General features: G+C 40.8%; 1 protein-coding gene across 5 annotated transcripts in view; it reads right to left on the reverse strand.

Moving 5' to 3' along the window:
• The window catches only part of veph1 (ventricular zone expressed PH domain-containing 1), a 286,670-nt gene that overhangs the window by 85,869 nt on the left and 177,402 nt on the right, over positions 1–23,399 (reverse strand). For all 5 annotated transcript variants that reach the window (XM_072572661.1, XM_072572664.1, XM_072572662.1 and 2 more), the window contains exons 8-10: positions 18,778–18,987; positions 16,684–17,075; positions 1,086–1,225 (exon numbers count right to left, since the gene is read on the reverse strand). In XM_072572661.1, coding sequence (XP_072428762.1) covers positions 1,086–1,225; positions 16,684–17,075; positions 18,778–18,987 — 742 coding nt within the window. The remainder of the gene's footprint in view (positions 1–1,085; positions 1,226–16,683; positions 17,076–18,777; positions 18,988–23,399) is intronic.

Below are 23,399 nucleotides of genomic sequence, written 5' to 3' on the forward strand. Positions count from 1 at the left end.
GTTAATATGGTGATCAGTCAGTGATAGATCACAAGACTGCAGATTATCAATAACAACAGAACAGAAATGCAATGCACACAAGAAAAACAACAAACAAAATTATCTAATTATAAAAAAAGCAAGTTTTTTAAAACACACAGCAAAACAATGTTTCAACCTGTTTCCCAGCATTATCCTTTAGACACTCAATCCTAGAGAAATCACATTCCTATTTCAACTTTAACTTAGTTAAACCTGACAGCTTCATAGTTGAGGACTGTGGAAACATTTTGATGACTCCTTTCCCATGGACTTTTCACAAATCTGAGAGTCTGAAACTTTCTCAACTTTAATAACCTGCAGATTTCCAACCAACTCCCCTATCTTGGAGGTTTTACAGACTAAACAGTGTTTAGCACTGCTGCCTCACAGCGCCAGAGACACGGGTTCAATTCCCGCCTCAGGCGACTGACTGTGGAGTTTGCACGTTCTCCCCGTGTCTGTGTGGGTTTCCTCCGGGTGCTCCGGTTTCCTCCCACAGTCCATAGATGTGCAGGTCAGGTGAATTGGCCATGCTAAATTGCCCGTAGTGTTAGGTAAGGGGTAAATGTAGGGGTAAGGGTGGGTTGTGCTTCGGCGGGGCGGTGTGGACTTGTTGGGCCGAAGGGCCTGTTTCCACACTGTAAGTAATCTAATCTAATCTAATCTAATCTAATCTAAACCTTTCCGCTAGTTGATTGTTCATTGAAACCTTCCAGGACAGAAACTCAACTTGCTTCTAAACTGAACCTAATGTGTTCTGAAATAAATTTAAAAAGCAAAAACTTGCTCAATCCCAGGTTTTTTAACAAAGCGAATCCACGTTACTGTACCTCTTATAAATGTAATAGTTTATATCTTTCCATTAACACCACAGTTACCTGCTTTCTGACAAATTACGAATCTAGTCATGGTTTGGAAGAACTCTCTGATCTTGACATTTTTATTAAAAAAAGAAAGTCCTTCATATTAGCAATCTGCACCCATCTGTCTGTATTTTGAAATTAAATTGCAAAAATTAATATATAAATTATGCACACTTTGTTACACTTGAAAATGGCTCTCACCTGTTGGAACAGGAACATAATGTAGATCCAGAGTTGGGGCTGTTCACTGTTGAGGGTGAAACTGGATTTGCTGTACAGGCAGTAAAAACCTTTTTGCGGGCAACTGAACAGCAATTTAGCTACACATCTCCGAATGGAATCTGGGTAGAAATCATAACAAGTTGAACATATTGGTGAGCAGAAAATTGTTAGAGTGCCACAAAACAAGAAAGTTTCAGGTAATTATGGTACTTAGAATGCAACTGAAATCGTAGTATTAACTTGAATTACACTGAAGGTATAGAGCTTTTTAAATGATTACTTTCTTTCTTGTACCAATTCCAGAGATAAAAATCACACAACAGCTGGTTATAGTCCAACAGGTTTATTTGGAAGTACAAGATTTCAGAGCACTGCTCCTTTGCCAGGTAGCCAGTGGAGCAGGATCATAGGACACAGAATTTATAGTAAATTATCAAAGGGTCATACAACTATGATGTATTGTACAAATTTAGATAGTTGTTTAGTCTTTAATCACTTAGATCAGGTTGCAGGTTTTGTTTCATTGAAATAAAAATCCCAGAACATCTTTCAGGTCACATTCCCAAGATAACTTATGCTTTTATAAAAATAGGTGACATCTCAGCTCAAACTTTGCATTAAAGGTGTGAGGTTAGAGTCTGTCTGTATTCCAACCTGGAGTCTGACTTGTTCTATTTCCAAAGTAGAAATTTATAAAATGTCACATTGACTGACTGCCTACAGCCATCAAGGACATTCGGCCTCGCACCTTTGGATGACTGTCCTCCAAGGTGGACCTCAAGATAGGCAACAACGCAGAGTCACCAAGCAGAGGCTGATAGCCAAGTTCGGTACCCATGAAGGTGGCTTCAACTAGGACCTTGGGTTCATGTCACACTACAGGTGACCCCACTACACTATACACACATACACACATTGTCTGACACATGATCACACTCTGACACTCACGTAGACCCTCTCTCAGACACACACACCCTCACACTTGCGCACACATATTCTCTCTCTCTTACATGCACGCATGTCAATAGGGTGAATTTACATTTGAAGATTTGTACTTGCATTCTATTTTGTTCAAAAGCACACAATCTGTAGGCAGTCAGTCCATGTGACATTTCCTAAATTGTTTGATTTTAACTTTGCCTACAGATTGTGTGCTTTTTGAACAAAATTGATTGTATCAACAAAGGCAAATCTGCAAATGCAAATTCACCCTATAGACTTCCAGGGATACCCTGAAAATGCTAAAAAAGACAAATGGTAATTCTCCCACTGTTCAGCATTATCTTTCTGAACTGAAATTTTAAAACACTTCAAATTACCTTGAATAGTTGTCATCTTTAGACTTTGAAATTAGTATTTGGTACGATCATCTGTAAGCTGGTCTTCCTATCAGTCTCAGTTTTAATTTTATTTTCCAAGGTACAGTTAAGGAAATTGACCAGTCTGCTCTTCACTCACTTTGGTTCATGTTCAAAATCCAAATTCATTCACTGAAACCTTTTTATCGAGATTACTAATTTTAAATGACATTTTGTATTTACAGATAGATTTAGCCTTCATGCCTAATTGCATTGCACAATCCTCCACTTTTGATTTCAACATTTTCTATTCTCATAGGTCTGATCAATTAGTGCTACGAGATCCTTTAAATGTTTCCATACTGCTAAAACGTTAGTTCCATAATCTCTCAGTCTCTTGCAAACCTCTTAGCTCATAGGGATCTGGAACATCATTAGTTCCTCTGTAACAGAAGAAAAGGTCTAATGAATCAGTTATTTGTTCCACTGTAGAATTTGTGCCAGTAATTGCAAAATAGCTGCTCACGATACTTTGATATGCTTATTTTGCAAGTCATCTGCCCAAGATCATATAGATTAGAATTGCCTTCTTGGAACTGAGTCAGAATGTGATGGGTTCAAATTTCACTCTAGAGACATCAGTACATAACTCAGCCTGATAGTTGGTTGTGCCATTATTTCAGTGAGACATTGAACCAAGAGGCTGTGGTGGTGGTGAAGGTGGTGGTGGTGGGGGGGTGTGGAGGTTGGGGGGGTTGGGGTGGGGTACGGTGGAGTTCCATGCGTGGAAAAGCACCCATGACAATAAATTGAAGAAGAATAGAGGACCTTCACCCGTGTCCTGTCAAATATTCATACCTTCACCAACATTAATAAGGACAGGTCATCAGCACATTATGGTTTTTTCTTATTAGAAAAGATTACTTAGTGTGGAAACAGGCCCTTCAGCCCAACAAGTCCACACCTACCTGCCGAAGCGCAACCCACCCAGACCCATTCCCCTACACCTAATACTATGGGCAATTTAGCACGGCCAATTCACCTAACCGGCACATCTTTTGGACTCTGAGAAGAAACCTGAGCACCCGGAGGAAACCTCAGCAGACAATGGGAAAAATGTGCATACTCTACACAGTCAGTCGCCTAAGGCAGGAATTGAACCCAGGTCTCTGGCGCTGTGAGGCAGCAGTGCTAACCACTGTGCCACCACGCTGCCGTGGGAGTTTGCTGTACATACATTGACTGTTATACTTCATCCATTACAACAGTGATTTCAAAAGTATTGTTGGTTGTAAAGTATTTTCAGATTTCCCGAGGTCATGACAGACTCTGTAAAAATCCAAGTATCTACGACAGCACTTTCCAAATCCACAAGCTTAACTACACAGAAGTCCAAGAACAGCAGATTCACGAGAACAGAATCACCCACCTTAAATGTTTCCTCTGAGAAATACAGCACCCTGTCTTGGAACTTTATCACAATTCTTTAACTGATAAGAGGTCAAAATCCTTCAATTCTCTTCTTACCAGCATCGTGGGTGAATCTATCTACCAGGGACTGCAGTGTCATAGAGCTGTACAGCGTGGAAACTGACCCTTCCGTCCAACTTGTCCATGTTGACCAGATATCCTAAATTAATCAAGTCTCATTTGCCAGTATTTAGCCCATATCCTTCTAAATCCTTTCTATCATATACCCGTCCAGATTACTTGGCAAATGTTGTAATTGTACCAGCCTCCATCACTTCGTAAGAGTTAATAAGTTTGCAGATGACACCAAAATTGGAGGTGTAGTGGACAGTGAAGAAGGTTACCTCAGATTACAACAGGATCTTGATCAGATGGGTCAATGAGCTGAGAAGTGGCAGATGGAGTTTAATTCAGATAAATGTGAGGTGCTGCATTTTGGGAAAGAAAATCTTAGCAGGACTTATACACTTAATGGTAAGGTCCTAGGGAGTGTTACTGAACAAAGAGACCTTGGAGTGCAGGTTCATAGCTCCTTGAAAGTGGAGTCGCAGGTAGATAGGATAGTGAAGATGGTGTTTGGTATGCTTTCATTTATTGGTCAGAGTACTGAGTACAGGAGTTGGGAGGTCATGTTGTGGCTGTACAGGACATTGTTTCGGCCACTTTTGGAATATTGCGTGCAATTCAGGGTGTTGTGAAATTTGAACGTGTTCAGAAAAGATTTACAAGGGTATTGCCAGGGTTCGAGGATATGAGCCATATGGAGAGGTTGAATAGGCTGAGGCTGTTTTCCCTGGAGCATTGGAGGTTGAGGGGTGATCTTTATTTTAGATTTGATTCCCTACAGTGTGGAAACAGGCCCTTCATCCCCACCAGTCCACACCGACCCTCCGAAGAGTAACCCACCCAGACCCATTTCTCCCTCTGACTCATACACCTATCACTATGGGCAATTTAACATGGCCAATCACCTGATCTGCACATCTTTGGACTGTGGGACGAGATCAGAGCACCCAGAGGAAACCCACGCAGACACGGGGAGAATGTGCAAACTCTACACAGACAGTCGCCCGAGGCTGGAATTGAACCTGCGACCCTGGTTCTGGTGAGGCAGCAGTGCGAACACTGAGCCAGTGTGCCGCCCCAGACATTTATAAAATCATGACAGGCATGGATAGGATAAACCACCTAGGGGCGGCACGGTGGCTCAGTGATTAGCACTACTGCCTCACAGCACCAGTGTCCCAGGTTCGATTCCAGCCTTGGGCGACTGTCTATGTGGAGTTTGCACATTCTCCCCGTGTCTGCCTGGGTTTCCTCCCACAGTCCAAAGATGTGCAGGTCAGGTGAACTGGCCATGCTAAATTGCCCATAGGTGCATTAGTCAGAGGGAAATGGGTCTGGGTGGGTTACTCTTCGGAGTGTCGATGTGGACTGGTTGGGCTGAAGGGTCTGTTTCTACACTGTAGGGAATCTAATCTAAACAGACAAAGTCTTTTCCCTGGGGTGGGTGAGTATAGAACTAGAGGGTATAGGTTTCGGGTGAGAGGGGAAAGATAAAAGAGACCGAAGGGGTAACTTTTTCATGCAGAGGGTGGTGTGCATGTGGAATGAGCTGCCATTGGAAGTGGTGGAGGCTATGACAATTGAAACATTTAAAATGCATCTGGATGTGTAAATGAATAGGAAGGGTTTAGAGGGAAATGGGCCCGAAGTGCTGTTAGGTGGGACTAGACTGGGTTGGGATATCTGGTTGGCATGGATGAATTGGACCGAAGGGTCTCAATCTATGACTCAATGACTCTGGAGATTTCATTCACAGACCAAGTTGTCCCTTAAGTTCCTTTTAAATCTTTCTTCTCTCACCTTAAACCTATGCCCTCTAGTTTTGGACTCCCGTGCCCTAGGAAAAAGACTTTGGCTTTTCACCCTATCCATACCTGTCATGATTCTACAAACCTTTATAAGTCACCCCTCAGCCTCTGCCTAATTCACCTCGCCCTATAGCTCAAACCCTCCAAACCCAACAACACACTTGTAGATCTTTTCTGCACCTTCTCAAGTTTAACAACATCTTTCCTATGGCAGAGAGAGCAGAATTAACTGCAGTATTCCGAAAGTGACCTAACCAATGGCCTGTATAGCTACAACATGACATTCCAACTCTGATACTCAATGCACTGACAAGTAAGGATAAGTGTACCAAATGCCTTCTTCACTACCCTGTTTACCTGTAACTCCGCTTCAAGGAACAATGAACCTGAACCCCAAGGTCTGTTTGTTTGGCAACACTCCCCAGCACCCTACGATTTAATATATAAGTCCTTCCAGAAGGCAGCCCACTACCACTTTCTCAAGGTTAATTTGAGATGGACAATAGGTCCTGACTCAGCCAGCAACACTCAAATATCATGGATGAATGTATAAAATTACACAGACTGACTAAACACACTGCTATTTTAGAAGTCTGGTAAAGCAATATTTTAAAATATTGTTCCTAGCAATATGTCTCTCAGTATAGCAAGAAACTGCATTCTGGTGGATGATTTCTGTTCAAAATGCACAATTTTTTTTCCCTTCACAGATGTTATCCCACATTTCCAACTTGCAGCTATATTCCCATTGTTTTCTTTTCCACCATATTTCAAATGGATGTATTACACAAATGGTTCAAAAAACAATACTTCTAAATTATCTTGTAATCTAAATATGTAATCTTTGCCAGTTTACTCCTGGTTGAATAAGTGATTTAAAATTAATTTGTAAAGTTTATTTGTCTGGGAAAACACAGAAATGCAATTGTTGAAATGTGACCCCATTTCTTAAGATACAACTTCTAAAAAGTGGTGAATGCAGTGAAAGAAAAAACTGCTCAAATAAGAGTTCAAACTTAATGAATGCATGTATTGTTTGGATGCTCAGTAATGATGCCTGGCTGATCTGAGTTTGAAGCCAATATTAGTAATTCTCCCTTGAGTGGATCCATATTTACATGTAGACTTCGTGCTTCCCAAAAGTCAATAGAAATTTCCACGAAAACAAAAATGAATTGTGTTGATTTCACATTTCTATTATTAGAATATGTGCAAAATGGACTTTAGGGACACTTTTCAAAAGAGTCATTTTTTAAAAATGGATTAACCAGGTTGCATAAAACACTTTACTGGAAATAACACAGAATGCAACTCAACTCCATAACATTTCTGTTGGTGATCAGAATGTTTAAATTTATAGAAAGCAATTCCAGATTTATTTCATCCAAAATAAACCTTTTCACTAAATATTTTTAAAAATTGAATACTTCTTTTACTTCATTACTGTGCTTATGTTTCACAAAAGGGAAAAAAAAGATGGGAAATGTTCAACTGGAGTTCAATTACTAGTGGTTTACCCCAAGGATCTGTTTCAGGGCCACTGCTGTTTGTCATTTTTATAAATGATTTAGATGAGGGCATAGAAAGATGGGTAAGTAAATTTGTGGATGACACTAAGGTCGGTGGAGTTGTGGATAGTACTGAAGGATGTTGCAGGTTACAGTGGACACAGATAAACTGCAGAGCTGGGCTGAGAGGTGGCAAATGGAGTTTAATGCAGAAAAGTGTGAGGTGACTCACTCTTGAAGGAGCAACAGGAATAAAGAGTACTGGGCAAATGGTAAGATTCTTGGTAGTGTAGATGGGCAGAGAAATATCAGTGTCTAATTTACATTAATCCTTGAAAGTTGCCAACAAGGTCGATAGGGTTGTTAAGAAGGCATATTGTGTGTTAGCTTTTATTGGTAGAGGGAATGAGTTTTGGAGCCACGAGGTTTTTGCTGCAGCTGTACAAAACTCTGGTGTGGCCGTACTTGGATTATTGTGTGCAGTTCCAGTCACTGCATTATAGGAAGGAGGTGGAAGCTTTGGAAAGGGTTCAGAGGAGATTTACTAGGATGTTGCCTGGTATGGAGGGAAGGTCTTGTGAAGAATGGCTGAGGGACTTGAGGCTGTTTTCATTAGAGAGAAGAAGGGTGAGAGGTGACTTAATTGAGACATAAAAGATAATCAGAGGGTTAGATAGGGTAGAGAGTGAGAGTCCTTTTCCTCGGATGGTGAGGGCTAAATGAGGGGACATAACTTTAAATTGAGAGGTAATAGATATAGGACAGATGTCAGAGATAGTTTCTTTACTCAGAGAGTAGTAAGGGCGTGGAACGCACTGCCTGCAACTATAGTAGACTCACCAACTTTAAGGGCATTTAAATTGTCCTTGAATAAACATATGGATGAAAATGATATAGTGTAGGATAGATAGGCTTCAGATTGGTACAACATTGAGGGCTGAAGGGCCTGTACTGTGCTGTAATGTTCTATGATCTATGTTCCATGTACTCATTTGGGTTAGTGGGGAGTATTCCACCACACTCCTTGTGAGTTGTGGACAGACTTTGGGAAGTCACGAGGTGAGTTACTTTCTCTTGTTGTATACTACTTGTCCTAATTCCATTTCTGGACCAGTGATAGTGGGGATTTAACTACGGTGATATCGTATACCAAGGGAAGATCGATAGATTGTCTTTTGTTGGAGATGATTGTTGCCTGGTAGTTGTGTGGCACAAATGTTACTTTCCATTTATCAGCAAAAGATTTAAATGTTTTCCAATTCTTTCTACAGAAGGTTGAAAGTCTACTTCAGTATCCAATTCCTTGCAAATGGAACATTCCTCACGAATAATCACATATCTCCACTTCTGAAGATAGTTAAGCCCAGGATATTATTTTGAAGAACACCTCCACCTCCAATGATACTCTCAGACTGAAGTGACTGGCCTCCAACAACCAGTGGAAACATATCCCTCCCCTGTACCCCAATTTCCACTGCCTCCAGTTTTCCTCAAGCTCCTAAATGCCACCTCTGATTGGCAACTGTCTTGATGCCAAAGACTCGTCAGTCTTGCCTCACCTCACAGGAATCATAAGAGCTCTACAGTGTGGGAGCAGGTTATTTAGCCCATTAGGTCCACACCAATTGCCCAAAGACCATCCCGCCCAGATCTACCATCCTCCCCCCACCACCCTATCCTGTATCCCTGCATTTCCCATGGCTAATCCATCTAGCCTGCACATTCCTGGATGCTACGGGTAATTTAGCACGGCCAATCCATCTTTGGACTGTGAGAGAAAATCCACGCAGACACAGGAAGATTGGGCGGCACGGTGGCTCAGTGGTTAGCACTGCTGCCTCACAGGTCCCAGGTTCGATTCCAACCTTGGGTGACTGTCTGTGTGGAGTTTGCACATTCTCCCCGTGTCTGCGTGGGTTTCCTCCGGGTGCTCTGGTTTCCTCCCACAGTCCAAAGATGTGCAGGTTAGGGTGGATTGGCCATGCTAAATTTCCCATAGTGTTAGGTACATTAGTCAGGGGTAAATGTAAGGGAATGGGTCTGGGTGGTTTGCTCTTCGGAGGATCGGTGTGGACTTGTTGGGCTGAAGGGCCTGTTTCCACATGTAGAGAATCTAATCTAATCTACACACACAGACACCCAAGGGTGGAATCGAACACAGGTCGCTGGCAACATTTTGAGTTCAGTTCTTTATTCTATGCTCGAACTAGGGTTGTCAAGGGGTTAGGAGTTAAATGGCCCTGGAGGAACCCAAACTAGGAATGACTGAGCAGTTTATTACTCAGTAATTGCTACTTGACAGCACTGTTGATGACAGCTTCCACCATTTTGCTGACGATTGGGAATATTTTGTGGACAGGTTATGCCTGGGAAATGTTCTACATTGTTAGGTTGATATTAGAATGGTACCCTTGCTCGGACTTTTGTCAAGGGTTGTGGTTAGTTTTCAATATTACTGCAGTGATATTGTCAGGGTCCATAGTTGCTGCTTTATTCAGTATCTTAAACAACTTCTTGACATCAAGTGGAGTAAACTGACTTGGCTGAACTCTAACGTCTATGTTGCTGGGGATCTCATGATCATGCTTAAATAACTCCACAGAGACTGGTATCCTGTCACTAAGTCACCCCTTATTTACATGCGGAGAGTCCTTGATACTCATCCAGTTCCCTCAGAGCGAGTTCTGACACACTATTTTTATCTAAAGACAAAACAAATTGCAGATGCTGGGATCCAAGGTAGACAAGCAGGAGGCTGGAAGAACACAACAAGCCAGGCTGCATCAGGAGGTGGAGAAGTTGACGTTTCGGGTGTAACCCTTCTTCAGGATGTCTCCACCTCCTGATGCTGCCTGGCTTGCTGTTTTCTTCCAGCCTCCTGCTTGTCTACAATATTTTTATCCAGTCAGGACTCTCTGATTGGACCATATTAATAGCCCCAATCAGGTAACTCATATTCTATGTAGTCCATCACGCTGACCTCGTTATAATCACTACATATGCCAGAATCGTTAATCTACTCAGTGCTGTTGGTTGAAGAATTTTGCAGGTGCTTCAGTCTTCTCTTTTGCAGGCCTGCATCAGCTGCCTTGTCCTTCTAAGTGATTGAGATTGTTGCTTTTTTCCTGATATGTTGGTCTCTCCCATCATTAAGAATGGAGATAGTTGTGGAACCTGCTCCTCAAGGTAGATGTTTAATCATTCACCACCATTCATGGATATGACAGAAATGCACTGCTTATTTCTGAAAAGTTTGTTGTGGGATCACGTAGCTCTGGCAAAAGTGAGGAATGCAGATGCTGGAGATTAGAGTTGAGAGTGTGGTGCTGGAAAAGCACAGCAGGTCAGGCAGTATCTGAGGAGCATGAAAATCGATGATTCAGGCAAAAGCCCTTCATCAGGAATGAGGCTGGGAGCCGGGGGGGTTGGTGAAATAAATGGGAGGGGCTGGGGCTGGGGAGAAGGCAGCTGAGTGTGCAATAAGTGGATAGAGGCGGAGGTAAAGGTGATAGGTTGGAGGGGAGGGTGGAGCGGATTGGTGGGAAGGCAAATGGACAGGTGGGACGTCATGAGGGTGGTGCTGAGCTGGAAGGTCGGAACTGGGATAAGGTGGGGGGAGGGGAAACGCGGAAACTGGTGAAGGCCTCATTGATGTCATGGGGTTGAAGGGTCCAGGGGTGGAAGATGAGACATTCTTCCTCCAGGCGTCAGGTGGTAAGGGATTGGTGGTGGAGGCGGCCCAGGACCTGCATGTCCTCGGTGGAGTGGGTGAGGGAGTTGTTTGGCCATGGGATGGTCGGGTTGGTTGGTGTGGGTGCCCTGGAGATGTTCTCTGAAGTGCTCTGTGATGTGGTCTCCTCTACATTAGGGAGACAGGACTCCTACTCCCAGAGCGCTTCAACTCCCGCTCCACTCCAATCCCACGGCATCAATGTGGATTTCACCAGTTTCCTCATTTCCCCTCTTCCCACCTTATCCCAGTTCCAACCTTCCAGCTCAGCACCGTCCTCATGACCTGTCCCTCCTGTCCATCTTCCTTCCTATCCGGTCCACCCTCCCCTCCAACCTATCACCTTTATCCCCCCACCTCTATCCACCTATTGCACTCTCAGCTACCTTCCCACAAGCCCAGCCCCCCCTCACAATCACTTATCTCTGTCTATCACATGCTGCTTCCACTGTTTTGCATGTAAGTAGATGTGCTTCAACTTCACCTGTTTGGTACCTCATTTTTAGTTATACCTGATGGGTAGATCAGACAGCACATAGTCCAGTAGACTCTTTCATCTCATTGGCTCCCTCACACCTGCAGCTAGCCCAGTCTGGCAGCTATGTTCTTCAGGGTAGGTGCTATAAAGCCACTCAGTAACAGATGTTGAAGTCCTCCACCCAGAGTACATTCATGTCCTTACTATCCTTGGTGCTTCTCCTTGTGATGTTCAACATGGGGAGTACTGGTACATTAGCTGAGGTAGGGCAATAGTTGGTTACCAGCAACCAGCAAGATATTTGATTGCTGATGTTTGACCCATTTCCTTGATTTTCTATGCAGTCTAGAATCAATGATGAGGACTTCCAGACCCATTCTCTCCTGACAGTATGCCAATGTATTACCACCTCTGGTAGGTCTGTTGTTAGGCCATTCAGCCCCTGGGGCCTGTTCCACCATTCAATGAGATCATGGCTGATCTGTGGCCAAAATCCAAATACTTGCCTTTGGCTTATATTCCTTTATTCCTTCGATCAAAATAAATCTCAGATTTAAAATTAACAACTGACCTAGCATCAACTGCCATTTCTGGAAGAGAGTACCAAACCTCTACCACCCTTTGTGTGCAGAAATAGTTCCAAGATCTCTCCAGAATGGTCTGGCCTTAATTCTCAGACTATGTTCCAAGTTCTAAAATCCCGACAAGTAGAAATAGTTTATCATTATCTACCCTGTCTTTTCCTATTAGTATCTTGAAGACTTTGATCAGAAGTCTCCAACCTTTCTAAATTCAAGAGAAAACAGGCCTAATTGTATACTCTCTCCTCATGACTTAATCCCTTAAGTCCAAGTATCCTTCTGATTGGACAGCACATACCCAGGATACCTTCTGTAAGGTATGATTCTGAGACTGTCAAGCTATGCTTTCTTTGGTCTTTCAGACAGCTCTCCCAATTTTGGAAATATCCTTAGATGTTAGTAAGGAAGACTTTGAAGGATCAAGAGGGTTGCATGCATTACCATTATTTCTAGTGCAGAGGTGGGTGGTCCTTCTGGGTTTACTTGGGTTTTGAGCCCAATTCTGGATTACTAGTCCAATGACACTAGCACTGTGCCAATCTTCCCAGAGGAACATAAAGAAGCTGTTAGCATCAATGAAGTTTAGATCATTGAAGGCTAATTATTAACCTGGTTAGGAGATGGCGGAGTGAAAGGGGTCAGAAAATAGAGATAATTGACAGGTACACTAAATGGCAGAGTGTGATTGGTGGTATCCCACAAATGCAGTTGGAACTGTATTCATTAATGACTGAGAGACCAGGAAAGATAGATTCCTATTCAGGTTTGTTGATGACATGGTACAATCTGAAGTATGGGCCAAAGTATAAATTACAAACACATCAAAAATTGGATAAGTGGATAAAAGAAGCAAAGACATTTTTATGTAGTGTTAAGAAAATAGATCAGTGTACTTTTTAAAAATAGTGAAAAGCTAGTAATAATGAAGGTCCAAAGAGACTTTTGAGTCGATGTACATGGTTAAAATGTCATGGACAAATACAAAATTTAATCAAACTCACTGGGTTTCTTTGAAGACACCCCCCAAGCCCCAATCTCCTTATTGGAAGGAAAAAACAACATGGGAACTTATCACACTATCCAGATCTTGAACATAATATTGCCACTCCTTCACTACCATTACCACTCAAATTCCTGGAACTCTCTGCTCAACAGAACCGTGGATAAATTAATTCCAACTGGACAGCAGCAATTTTAGTCAGTGGTTCATCATTTTATAAGTGGCAATCAGCAATGGTTAACAAATTCTAGCTTCACCAGTGACACTCACATTTCATAGTTGAAATTTGGAATTCTCTTCAGAAAACAGCAGTTGACACGAGAACAATTATTAATTTTAAATCTGCGGTTGATTTATTTTTGTTAACGGATGATCTTGAGGAATATGGTCAAAACAGATAAGTGGAAGTAAGGCGCTGATCGATCTTTTTCTTCCTAACGTTTGATTGGGGAAATGTCTTATCACTTTTCTGACATATATTTCAAAAACAGCTCAAATTGTATCCTTTCGTGGCAAAAAGTAGTGCTTTTTGGCAAGAATTTATTCCAACAGCAAAATACAATTACAGCAAATGTCAAACGTTATATGGTACTTATTTTGATATGGTACACAGTACACGTAGCACATCCAGTTCATTTGACATTTGCAGTCAAGTAAATATAAATTGAGTCCAGATCTACATCATTCATAACTAAATGAAAAGATCTATGATCACAAGTTTCTGATCAGGGAATGACAAAAATTCTTTCATAGCACTGGAAAAGTAGAACCTTACATTGGAGAGAGAAAGGCTGCTGAAAATGCAGACAATTTAACAAATTGTGCAAATTGCTTGTTTTGTCATTTTTAACACCATTTCCCTCTCACTATGCCCCTGTCTGACATCTCATGGATTGAAAAGCTGTAGTCGATATTTGACTGACTAGGCAACATAGAAGACTAAATAAGTAAACTGTTCTTCCTTTTGTACTGAAATGTTCAGTGTGTGCCTTGCAAAATCAGGAACTACCTCTGTGGAATAATGGGTAAAAACCTGCATTCTATCATCAAAAAAAAGCATTTCAGAAAACTTTTAAAATGAAACATGTAACAGGCTTGAGTTAAATTGACTTTTGCATGAAGCAATAGATTATCATGTTGATATCATGTCCAATGTTATGTGTGATTATAATTGGGAGGAAGAAACCATTGATAGAAACAAGTATCAACTGTTCTTGTTTGAAACAATTTAGTCAATTGTCTAAGCTCATCTACTTCTAAGATTGGATTTAAATTTATGTAGTATATTTCACAGCCTGATGCAGTCCCAAAGTACTGTCTCTCATTTACTTATGAAGTGGAGAGTTTGGATAGAGACAGAAAACAGGAAACTTCCAACTAGCTAGCTCTACATCTGCCATTAGGAAGAATCTGGAATCTCTTAGTAAGGTAGATATTAATAGGGCATTTAGAAAATCTCTACATAATCAGACAGAGTCAAAATAGTTTTTTGAAAGGGAATCCATGTTTGACTAACTCATTGAGACTTTGAGGAAATAACAGGCAGTGTGATTAAAGGTGAACTTGGAAGGCTGCACTTGGATCTCCAGAAGAATTTGACAAAATGACACATCAAAGGTTATTGCAATAAACAAGAGCCCATTGTGGAGGGGGTAACCTAAGAGTTGGATTATTTGAGGATTATTTAGTTTGCAGGAAGCGGAGTTTAAGGAAAAATGGCCAAGTTTCAAACTGACAAGATGTGATGATGGAATACCACATTGTTTAAAGATGGAACTACTCACTTACATTACTGACTTGATGAAGGAACCAAATGTATGATTGCAAAATGTGCTGATGACACAAAATAATGGGAAAGTAAATTATGAAGAGGATATAAGGGGTCTGAAAAGAGATATAAATAGGTAAAATATGTGGGCAGAAATTTGGCAGATGGTATAACATTTCAACTTGTATACTTCGTCAGGAAGAACTAGGAAGTAGTAAGTTATTTAAATTAATAATCCACAGATCTCTGAGTATAAAGCAATCTAGGTATCTTCGTACATAAATCCATAATGTTAGTATTCAGTTGTAGCATGTGATTAAGACAACAAATAGAGTGTTGTTGCTTATTGCAAGAGAAATGAAACATAAAAGGAAGGATGGTTTTGCTGCAGTTTAGAGCGTATTGGTGAGACCACATCTGGAGTACAAAGAAAGGATGTGAATGCTTGACAGAGACAGAGGGAGAGAGAGACAGACAGACAGACAGACAGACAGACAGAGAGAGAGAGACAGAGGGAGAGAGAGAGAGAGAGAGAGAAAAAAGCTTTTATTGGTCATTTTTACCATATACAACTAATACAGTAAAAACAAGACAGCATTCCTCCAGGACCGAGGGTAGTATACATGGACAGCAGAAACTACTCACTCGTACACAGCATAAAATGCATAAGTGCAAAACACACAAGTTACAGTGTAGTAGAAGAATGATAAATAATATACATTTTTCGAGCAGCAATTCAAAGTCATGCAAAAAATTTCAGATGGGAAAGAGTCCATTCATACTGTGTTAAGGAGCCTGATGGCTTGGGGGAAGAAACTGTTACACAGTCTGGCCATGAGAGACTGAATGCTCAGGTATCTTCTACCAGAGACAGTTCACTCAAGTGATACTTGGAACAGGGGATTACATTTTGAGGAAGGGATTGAAAAATTGTACCTCTTTTCATTAGACTTGAGAAGCATAAAAGGCAATCTTATTGAGACATACAAGATTCTGCATGAACTTGACAAGATGGCTATGAAAAGGATGTTTCACCTTGCAGGAGAGACTGGAACTAGAGGACACTGTTTAAAAATTACATGTCTTCCACTTAAGATGGAGCTAAGGGAGTGCTTCTTTTCCTCACAGAGGGTCATGGTTCTTTGTAGGTGTCTTTGACAGAGTGTGTTTGAGGCAAAGTTATTGAATCCCTGTCAGGTAAACATTGCTAGACTTTTGACTGATGAGAGGTCAGTCGTAATCAGAGGTACGTGGGAATGTGCAGTTGAGGTCAGCCATGATCCTATTGGATGGTGGAGCAGGCATGAGTGGCCAAATGGTCTGTCCCTGTTCCTAATTTGCATATTAATATAAAGTCATTGGTTATTGACAAACAATCAAGACCCATAGATAATAATGTGATGAACTCCTTTTATTTTGATATTTTGCTTACTGGAATAAATATTAGGCAGGAAGAAGCCTTAGGTTCTTCAAATAGTACTGTGGCATCTTATAGTGCATTGGAGAGATAGATAGAAATGAAATATAAACCAAAGAATCAGAATCTAGAGCTAGCAATTATTTTTTAAAAAGTTATGTAATTGACATCTGCAAATATTTCAAAATCGAAGTGCAACCATGAAGTATGTGTTACATTTAAAAGAAGATAAATTAGAGATATTTATTTATTTCACACCTCTTTGTGTCTCAAAGCTCTTAATCCAAATGACAGCGTTCCTGAAAACCCAGCCACATTTCAAAGTTGACATGTCAGTTTAATCTTGAATTAATGCTTGAACTACCACATCTAATCTAAACGCAGGAGTACTACCATTTGAGTTATGCTGACATAAATGTGATTAAAAGGAAGACTATTATTTGATTGGCTTACCTTCAATAATACATTGATCTGGGACAGGGATCCTCTTCACTATTTCAAAATAAAATGCCTTCACTTCATCAATACTAGCTTTCAAACGCACATAGAGCTGATCCTGTTCTTCCATGCTACGTTTTAGATTTTCCGTATTAGTTTTCTGATAGGTACCATTGAAGATACCACAGGAATTTCTTGTTTCCTTTGCAGTAATATCAAAGTCAGAAAGAGAGAGTAACCGATGTTTATGTTCATCAAGTTCTGGACCCAAAAGTTGTTTAACGCTTCCTTCACTGAGTGATCTGTCTGAAAATGTGATGTCAGTCTTAATGTTTCCATTCTCACCTTCCTCATTTTCAGAGCTTATTGACTTTGTATACATTACATGAAGAGCAAGACTTTTCGACCTGCACTTTGAAGAGATTAAAGAAAGCACTGACTTTAACATGAACATTTTACTAGAAAGACTCCAAAACATAAAATACAAAATTTCAGATTTCTCAATAAACTAACAGTAATTACAACACAACAAGTAGCCTATGTATGTATGTATATGAGTGTGCGTATAACTCTTTTGGTGCATTCCTATTCTAACTTAATGCTGGGAAGGACTGACTTGGTCTAACATCTAGACTTCCATGACTCTGCGAAAATATTTTGTTGTTTGGTTCCAGAAAATTTGAAATTTAGAATGTGCAATGTGAAAATGAGAGGAATATGGCAGGGTGTCCTCATTCTTTTCTTAATATTGTACTGACACCCACTCATTCTTAAATGTTACCTAGTTGATGTAGACCAAGTTATGACTACCTTCTAGAAAAAAAAATCTCAATTTTTAACTGGATACTGGTGATGGATTATTTTCATTAATTAAATTTATACAACTTCCACTCATCGTAAGCAAGTCCAGTAACTGCTGGTTGCCAGACAGTTGTGTACAGATCCATAGCATTTTTCAACAAAACTTATTCAGAATAAACCTATTCAGTCTCTAGGACCTGATGGGCTACATCCTAGGATTTTGAAAGAAATAGCTACAGAGATGATGAAAGCCCTGGCTGAAATTTTCCAATAATCCTTAGGATCCGGAAAAGTTCCAGAAGATTAACAAACTGAAGTAACACCCTTATTCAGAAAGGGGAGGGAGACAAAAACTAGCAACTGTAGGTTTGTTATCCCATAGTTATAGGTTAACATCAGTCAGTGGGAAAATGTTAGTCTGTTATAGAGGATATAAAGCAGAGCATTTAGGAACACTTGATAAAATCAAGCAGAGTTAGCAAGGCTTCATGAAGTGGAAATCATGCCTGATAAGTTAAATTAGCATTCTTTAAGCAAGTTGCAACCAGAATAGATAAAGGGGAACCAGCAGATGTACTATTTACATTTCCAAAATGCATTCAATGTGGCTACTTAATAAGATCAGATCACATAATGTTGGGGACAGTGTATTAAAATGGACAGAGAATTCTCTAATAATAGAAGACATAGCTGGAATGAAGCCAGCATTTTCAGGATAGCAACCTGTAACCAGCAAAGTGCCACAGGCACAATCAATTATATATAATATAAACGAATGATTTGGATGATGAATGCGAATGGACTATCACCAAGTTTTCAGATCGGACAAAAATAAATGGGAAGGCAAGTAGTGTAGTTATGAAGCTGTTTATCACATGGATGATGATGTAAAATAGCAACACTTTTAGGACTGTGAGCTTTTCCTCTTGTTATGGATGAAGGATGGTTCCAGCCTGCAGGACTTGACCTTGCAGAGCAAGGTCCTTAAATATGTCATGGCGGTGGAAATTGTGGAAGGTACCAGAAATGAAGGTAGTATGACAATAGTGTTATGGAAATGTGGTACATACCGAATTAGATGAGCAGCTAAAAATTGCATGGAAAAACTTACAAGGACTCATGGAAAGAAACATTCCATGAAACCCCCTGAAATTGTCACTCAGTCAAGTATTGGTAAAATTCAGCCCAGAGTTAACATTGTAAATGCATTACAGCTCTTCTTTACTTCCAAAGTTCTGTTTCTATTACTGTTAATGTTGGATAACAGAACGTTTTTTTCGGAAATGCTTTTTCTAATGAGACTTTCACCTGTTAAATCGCATTGCTTTCCATTCTTCTCTTGATGCTTGTCCTAAGCTATGCCGGCGAACACGGCTGGCATTACTGCCCTCATGAGTCATCTTTCGCTCAAATGCCTGTCTTTTTATCTGGAGTGTCTGAGCTCCTGGATTTTCATTGATCATAGCTTCATTATTGTAGCAGTCTGCAGCAGCTTCCTTCTCCGTATGGGTCTCTGTTCTGTAGGATTACCAACCGTACTCTAAATTAGCAGTGGCGAAATTAGTCTTGAGACATTTTACTTTGCTGTGCAGGCATAATGCTTCAATAAACAAAACATTAGAAATCTGGATTAATTGATTATCTCTCAGCACGAAAATTTGAAGCCACAGTACAATTTATTTGTAAAAGTGTTGCATTATATGGATTAAAAGACTGCTCAACTTCACTTCAAAGTGTTGGTGCTTGTTAAAATAGATGGGGCTGAATTTTCAATCTATTGTCCAGAACTGGACACTTGGACTTTTTCCAGGTCCTGGCTCAGATCTAGTTGTACCAGAAGCAATTCGGGCTTGGGTGATTATCCCAGGCAGATGGCAGCCAATCTCAGACCTGTCGTTGCCTGGACAAATGGAGCAGGCAAAATAGCATAGGGTTAGCAGCTCCATGATCTGAAAAAGTGCTCAAATGCTCTGATGTCAACTTTGTGTTGCCAATTGAGCTTTCCCATTTTGTTTTGAAGTTTTTTTAAAATTCAGAAACAATTATTATTGATTTACTGCTATATTCCTGAAAAGCTATGCAATAATGTGCCCTAGACTGCTTTCACATCCCAGTGAGGGTTTCAATCTACCCTCTCCAGCCCCCTCAAAACAAACCATCAACAAGCCAAACAGCACATTTATTAGAGAGGTGTGGGTGTTGCTGATTCCACCAACAAATCAACCCCATCCTCTCACTTGTTTATGTCAGGACACCTGAATACAAAGGCTGGGAGCTATGAAGTGAGGCAGTTATTTTCTTTAAAACCACTGCCGTATTGCAGGAAATGTGACAACCAAATTGCATGTAATAATTTGTCACCAACATCATGATGATAATGACCGGATTTTGTTTATTTTAGGGCAACAAATAAGACATCAGACAGAATTCCACTACTTTCTTCAAATGTCATCTTTTATGTCCACTTCTATGGGCAAATGAGGTCTTATTTTAGCATCTCAACCATAATATGGCACCTTTTATTAGAGCCATCTTTCTTCAGTGCTGCATTGCAGTATTGGCTTAGACTACATGCTCAAGTCTCTAGTTTGGGAAATGAAATTACAACCTATTGACTTAGAGGTGAAGGTTCTGTTAATGAGTCAAATCTAACATACATTAAACTCTCCCAAAAAGTAATTTTCCATGAATCTGATGAGAATTGCGTGTGCATTTGACAAGAAATATAAAACCACCAAAAATATGTGTGCCAATTTCTCCTTCAATTCTTACATGTGATGATTGTACATTTCCTCCTGGGTTTGTAGAAAGCCAAAGGTTATCCAACTGGGGAAGTGACTAACTGATGTGTTCATAAACCACGATAAAACTTGGTGTTTTTTTTCATGACGTAATCTATGGCTTAATTGTGTCTGCCAGTTAATTCCCAACTGAAAACAGCAAAATGGATAATTAGGGTGTTCAGATTAAACATATTTAAATGGAGAGTTACTGCTTAGGACTGAGAGAAATAAATAACAGCAACATTAAAGGCACTCCATAATTTATATAATGTCTGCTATATCTTCAGATGCTACAATGAACAAGTAGAACATAAAAGTAACAGAAGTATGATGAAACAGAGAGAAATTTCTGTTTTCAGCTGCATCTTTTTTAGCACTGGACAGGTCTAGGGACAGAGGATCAGATTTTGTTTATTTTGTATTTGCGCATATTCTGTCTTCCAGTTGACCTGCTTTCGCTCCATAATTGCTTAATATTTGGGCCAAACAAGAATCTTTTACTTTGAAAATTAGGAGAACTTGGATGGGTGGTGAGATTTCCAGTTGTGAATGGCATCGAATTAAGGTAGATAGAATAGTGAAGAAGGCTTTTGGTATGCTTTCCTTTATTGGTCAGAGTATTGAGTACAGGAGTTGGGAGGTCATGGTACGGCTGTACAGGACATTGGGTAGGCCACTGTTGGAATATTGTGTGCAATTCTGGTCTCCTTCCTATTGGAAAGATGTTGTGAAACTTGAAAGGGTTCAGAAAAGATTTACAAGGATGTTGGAGGTTTTGAGCTATAGGGAGAGACTGAACAGGCTGGGGCTGTTTGCCCTGGAGCGTCGGAGGCTGAGGGGTGACTTCATAGAGGTTTATACAATCATGAGGGGCATTAATAGAATAAATAGACAAAGTCTTTTCCCTGGGGTGGGGGAGTCTAGAACGAGAGGACATAGGTTTAGGGTGAGAGGGGAAAGATATAAAAGAGACCTAAGGGGCAACATTTTCATGCAGAGAGTGGTACGTGTATGGAATGAGCTGCCAGAGGAAGTGGTGGAGGCTGGTACAATTGCAACATTTAAAAGGCATCTGGATGGGTATATGAATAGGAAGGCTTTGGAGGGATATGGGCTAGGTGCTGGCAGGTGGGACTAGATTGGGTTGGGATATCTGGTCAGCATGGACAAATTGGACTGAAGGGTCTGTTTCTATGCTATACATCCCTATGACTCTGTGACTCGTAGACACAGACAGCAGTGTTTTGAATGACCTCAGGTTCATGGAAGGTAGAATCTGGGAGACCAATCAGGCCTGTGCCAAGTCTCAAGGAAACACGGTTTCAACAGCAGATTAGCAGAGGCAAGGAGGAAGTTGAAAGGGTGAAGTAGATGATCTTAGATGATACAATTATGAAGTTGCAAGCTCATCTCAAGATCAAATATAATACCAAGGCTGTAAACAGATTGGCTTAATATCAGCCAGCTGCCACGTAAAGGGTTGGAGCCAGTAGCTAGGGAAAGAAAGTTACAAGTGGAGATTGAAAACAATGGTTTCAGAATTCTCAACAGTTAACTGGGACAATTTTCTGCTCATTCAGCACTAGATGACAGCTTTGAGGTCTGTTAATTTAGCAATAGTAGTGAAGAGAAGCAGTGAGCATACATGTAAAAGCTCAAACTATACCTTCAGTTAATGTTACCAGGGGGCAGCATGTAGATCATAGAATCCCTACAGTGTGGAAACAGGCCCTTCACCCCAACAAGTCCACACCGACCCTCCGAAGAGTAACCCACCCAGACTCAATCTCCGACCCTATATTTACCCCTGACTAATGTACCTAACCTACACATCCATGAACACAATGGGCAAATTAGCACGGCCAATCCACTTAACCTGCACATCAAATTTGGATTGTGGGAGGAAACTGGAGGACCCAAAGGAAACCCACGCAGACACGGGGAGAATGTGCAAACTCCATACAGACAGTCACCCGAGGTTGGATTCGAACCCAGGTCCCTGGAGCTCTGAGTGAGCAGTGCTCACCACTGAGCCACTGTGATGCCTCCAGATGGGAAACAAAAGAGGGCAAAGCATAGATTCTTGGGAGACATCAGAAGTAATAGGTTGGAAGCAGGCATTGCCAGTAAGTATTTAATCCTGATTACATAGAAAGAATAGAACCAGATGCAGATGGCAGGTTTAGAGGAGACAGGGAGAAATCTGCAGAGAGAAAACTGAACAATATTCAATTTCAAGGGGCCCAGACAATATTTTTGATGGTCAGGAGCTTAGTGGGAAAAAGATTGAAGGTCTCAAAGACATGATGTCCTCAGAGAGGGCACAATGGGATGATAGAAGAGGAAAAGAAATATGCAAGTTCAGGACTAGACTTGGATGTACATTAAGGAAAAAGTGAGGACTGCAGATGCTGGAGATCAGAGCTGAAAATGTGTTGCTGGAAAAGCGCAGCAGGTCAGGCAGCATCCAAGGAGCAGGAGAATCGACGTTTCGGGCATGAGCCCTTCTTCAGGAATCCAGCTTTTCCAGCAACACATTTTCAGCTCTGTACATTAAGGAAACCTGGTAGTCTCATAGAAGGGAATGAAATGGCAAAGGCAGCTGAATGGATCATCACAATATTAGTCAAAGTCACTTGTTGTTAAAGATATAGGTGGATGGGATAAGGGAGGCAGTTTTAAAAAGTTGGTTTGTTGTAGAGGGAAAGAAACCTCAGAGGATTGATGAGGCAGAGCAGTGGATGTGAACTTCAGTAAGGCATTCAACAAGGTTCCTCATGGTAGACTGGTTAGCAATGTTAGATCCCATGGAATAGAGGGAGAACTAGCCATTTGGATACAGAACTAGCTCAAAGGAAGAAAGCAGATGGAGTTTAATTTAGATAACTGTGGGGTGTTGTATTTTGAAAAGGCAAATCAGCGCAGGACTTATATAGTTAATGGTAAAGTGCTGGGGAGTGTTGCTGAAAAAAGTACACCTACTTTCTTGAAAGTGGAGTAGCGGGTAGATAGGATAGTGAAAAAGACATTTGGTATGCTTTCTCTTATTGGTCAGAGCATTGAGTAAGGAGTTGGAGGTCATGTTGCGGCTGTACAGGACATTGGTTCAGCCTTTTGGAATACTGCATTCAATTCTAGTCTCCCTCC

This window comes from Chiloscyllium punctatum, chromosome 6 (assembly GCF_047496795.1).
Source record: "Chiloscyllium punctatum isolate Juve2018m chromosome 6, sChiPun1.3, whole genome shotgun sequence".
Taxonomy (NCBI): Eukaryota; Metazoa; Chordata; class Chondrichthyes; order Orectolobiformes; family Hemiscylliidae; genus Chiloscyllium; species Chiloscyllium punctatum.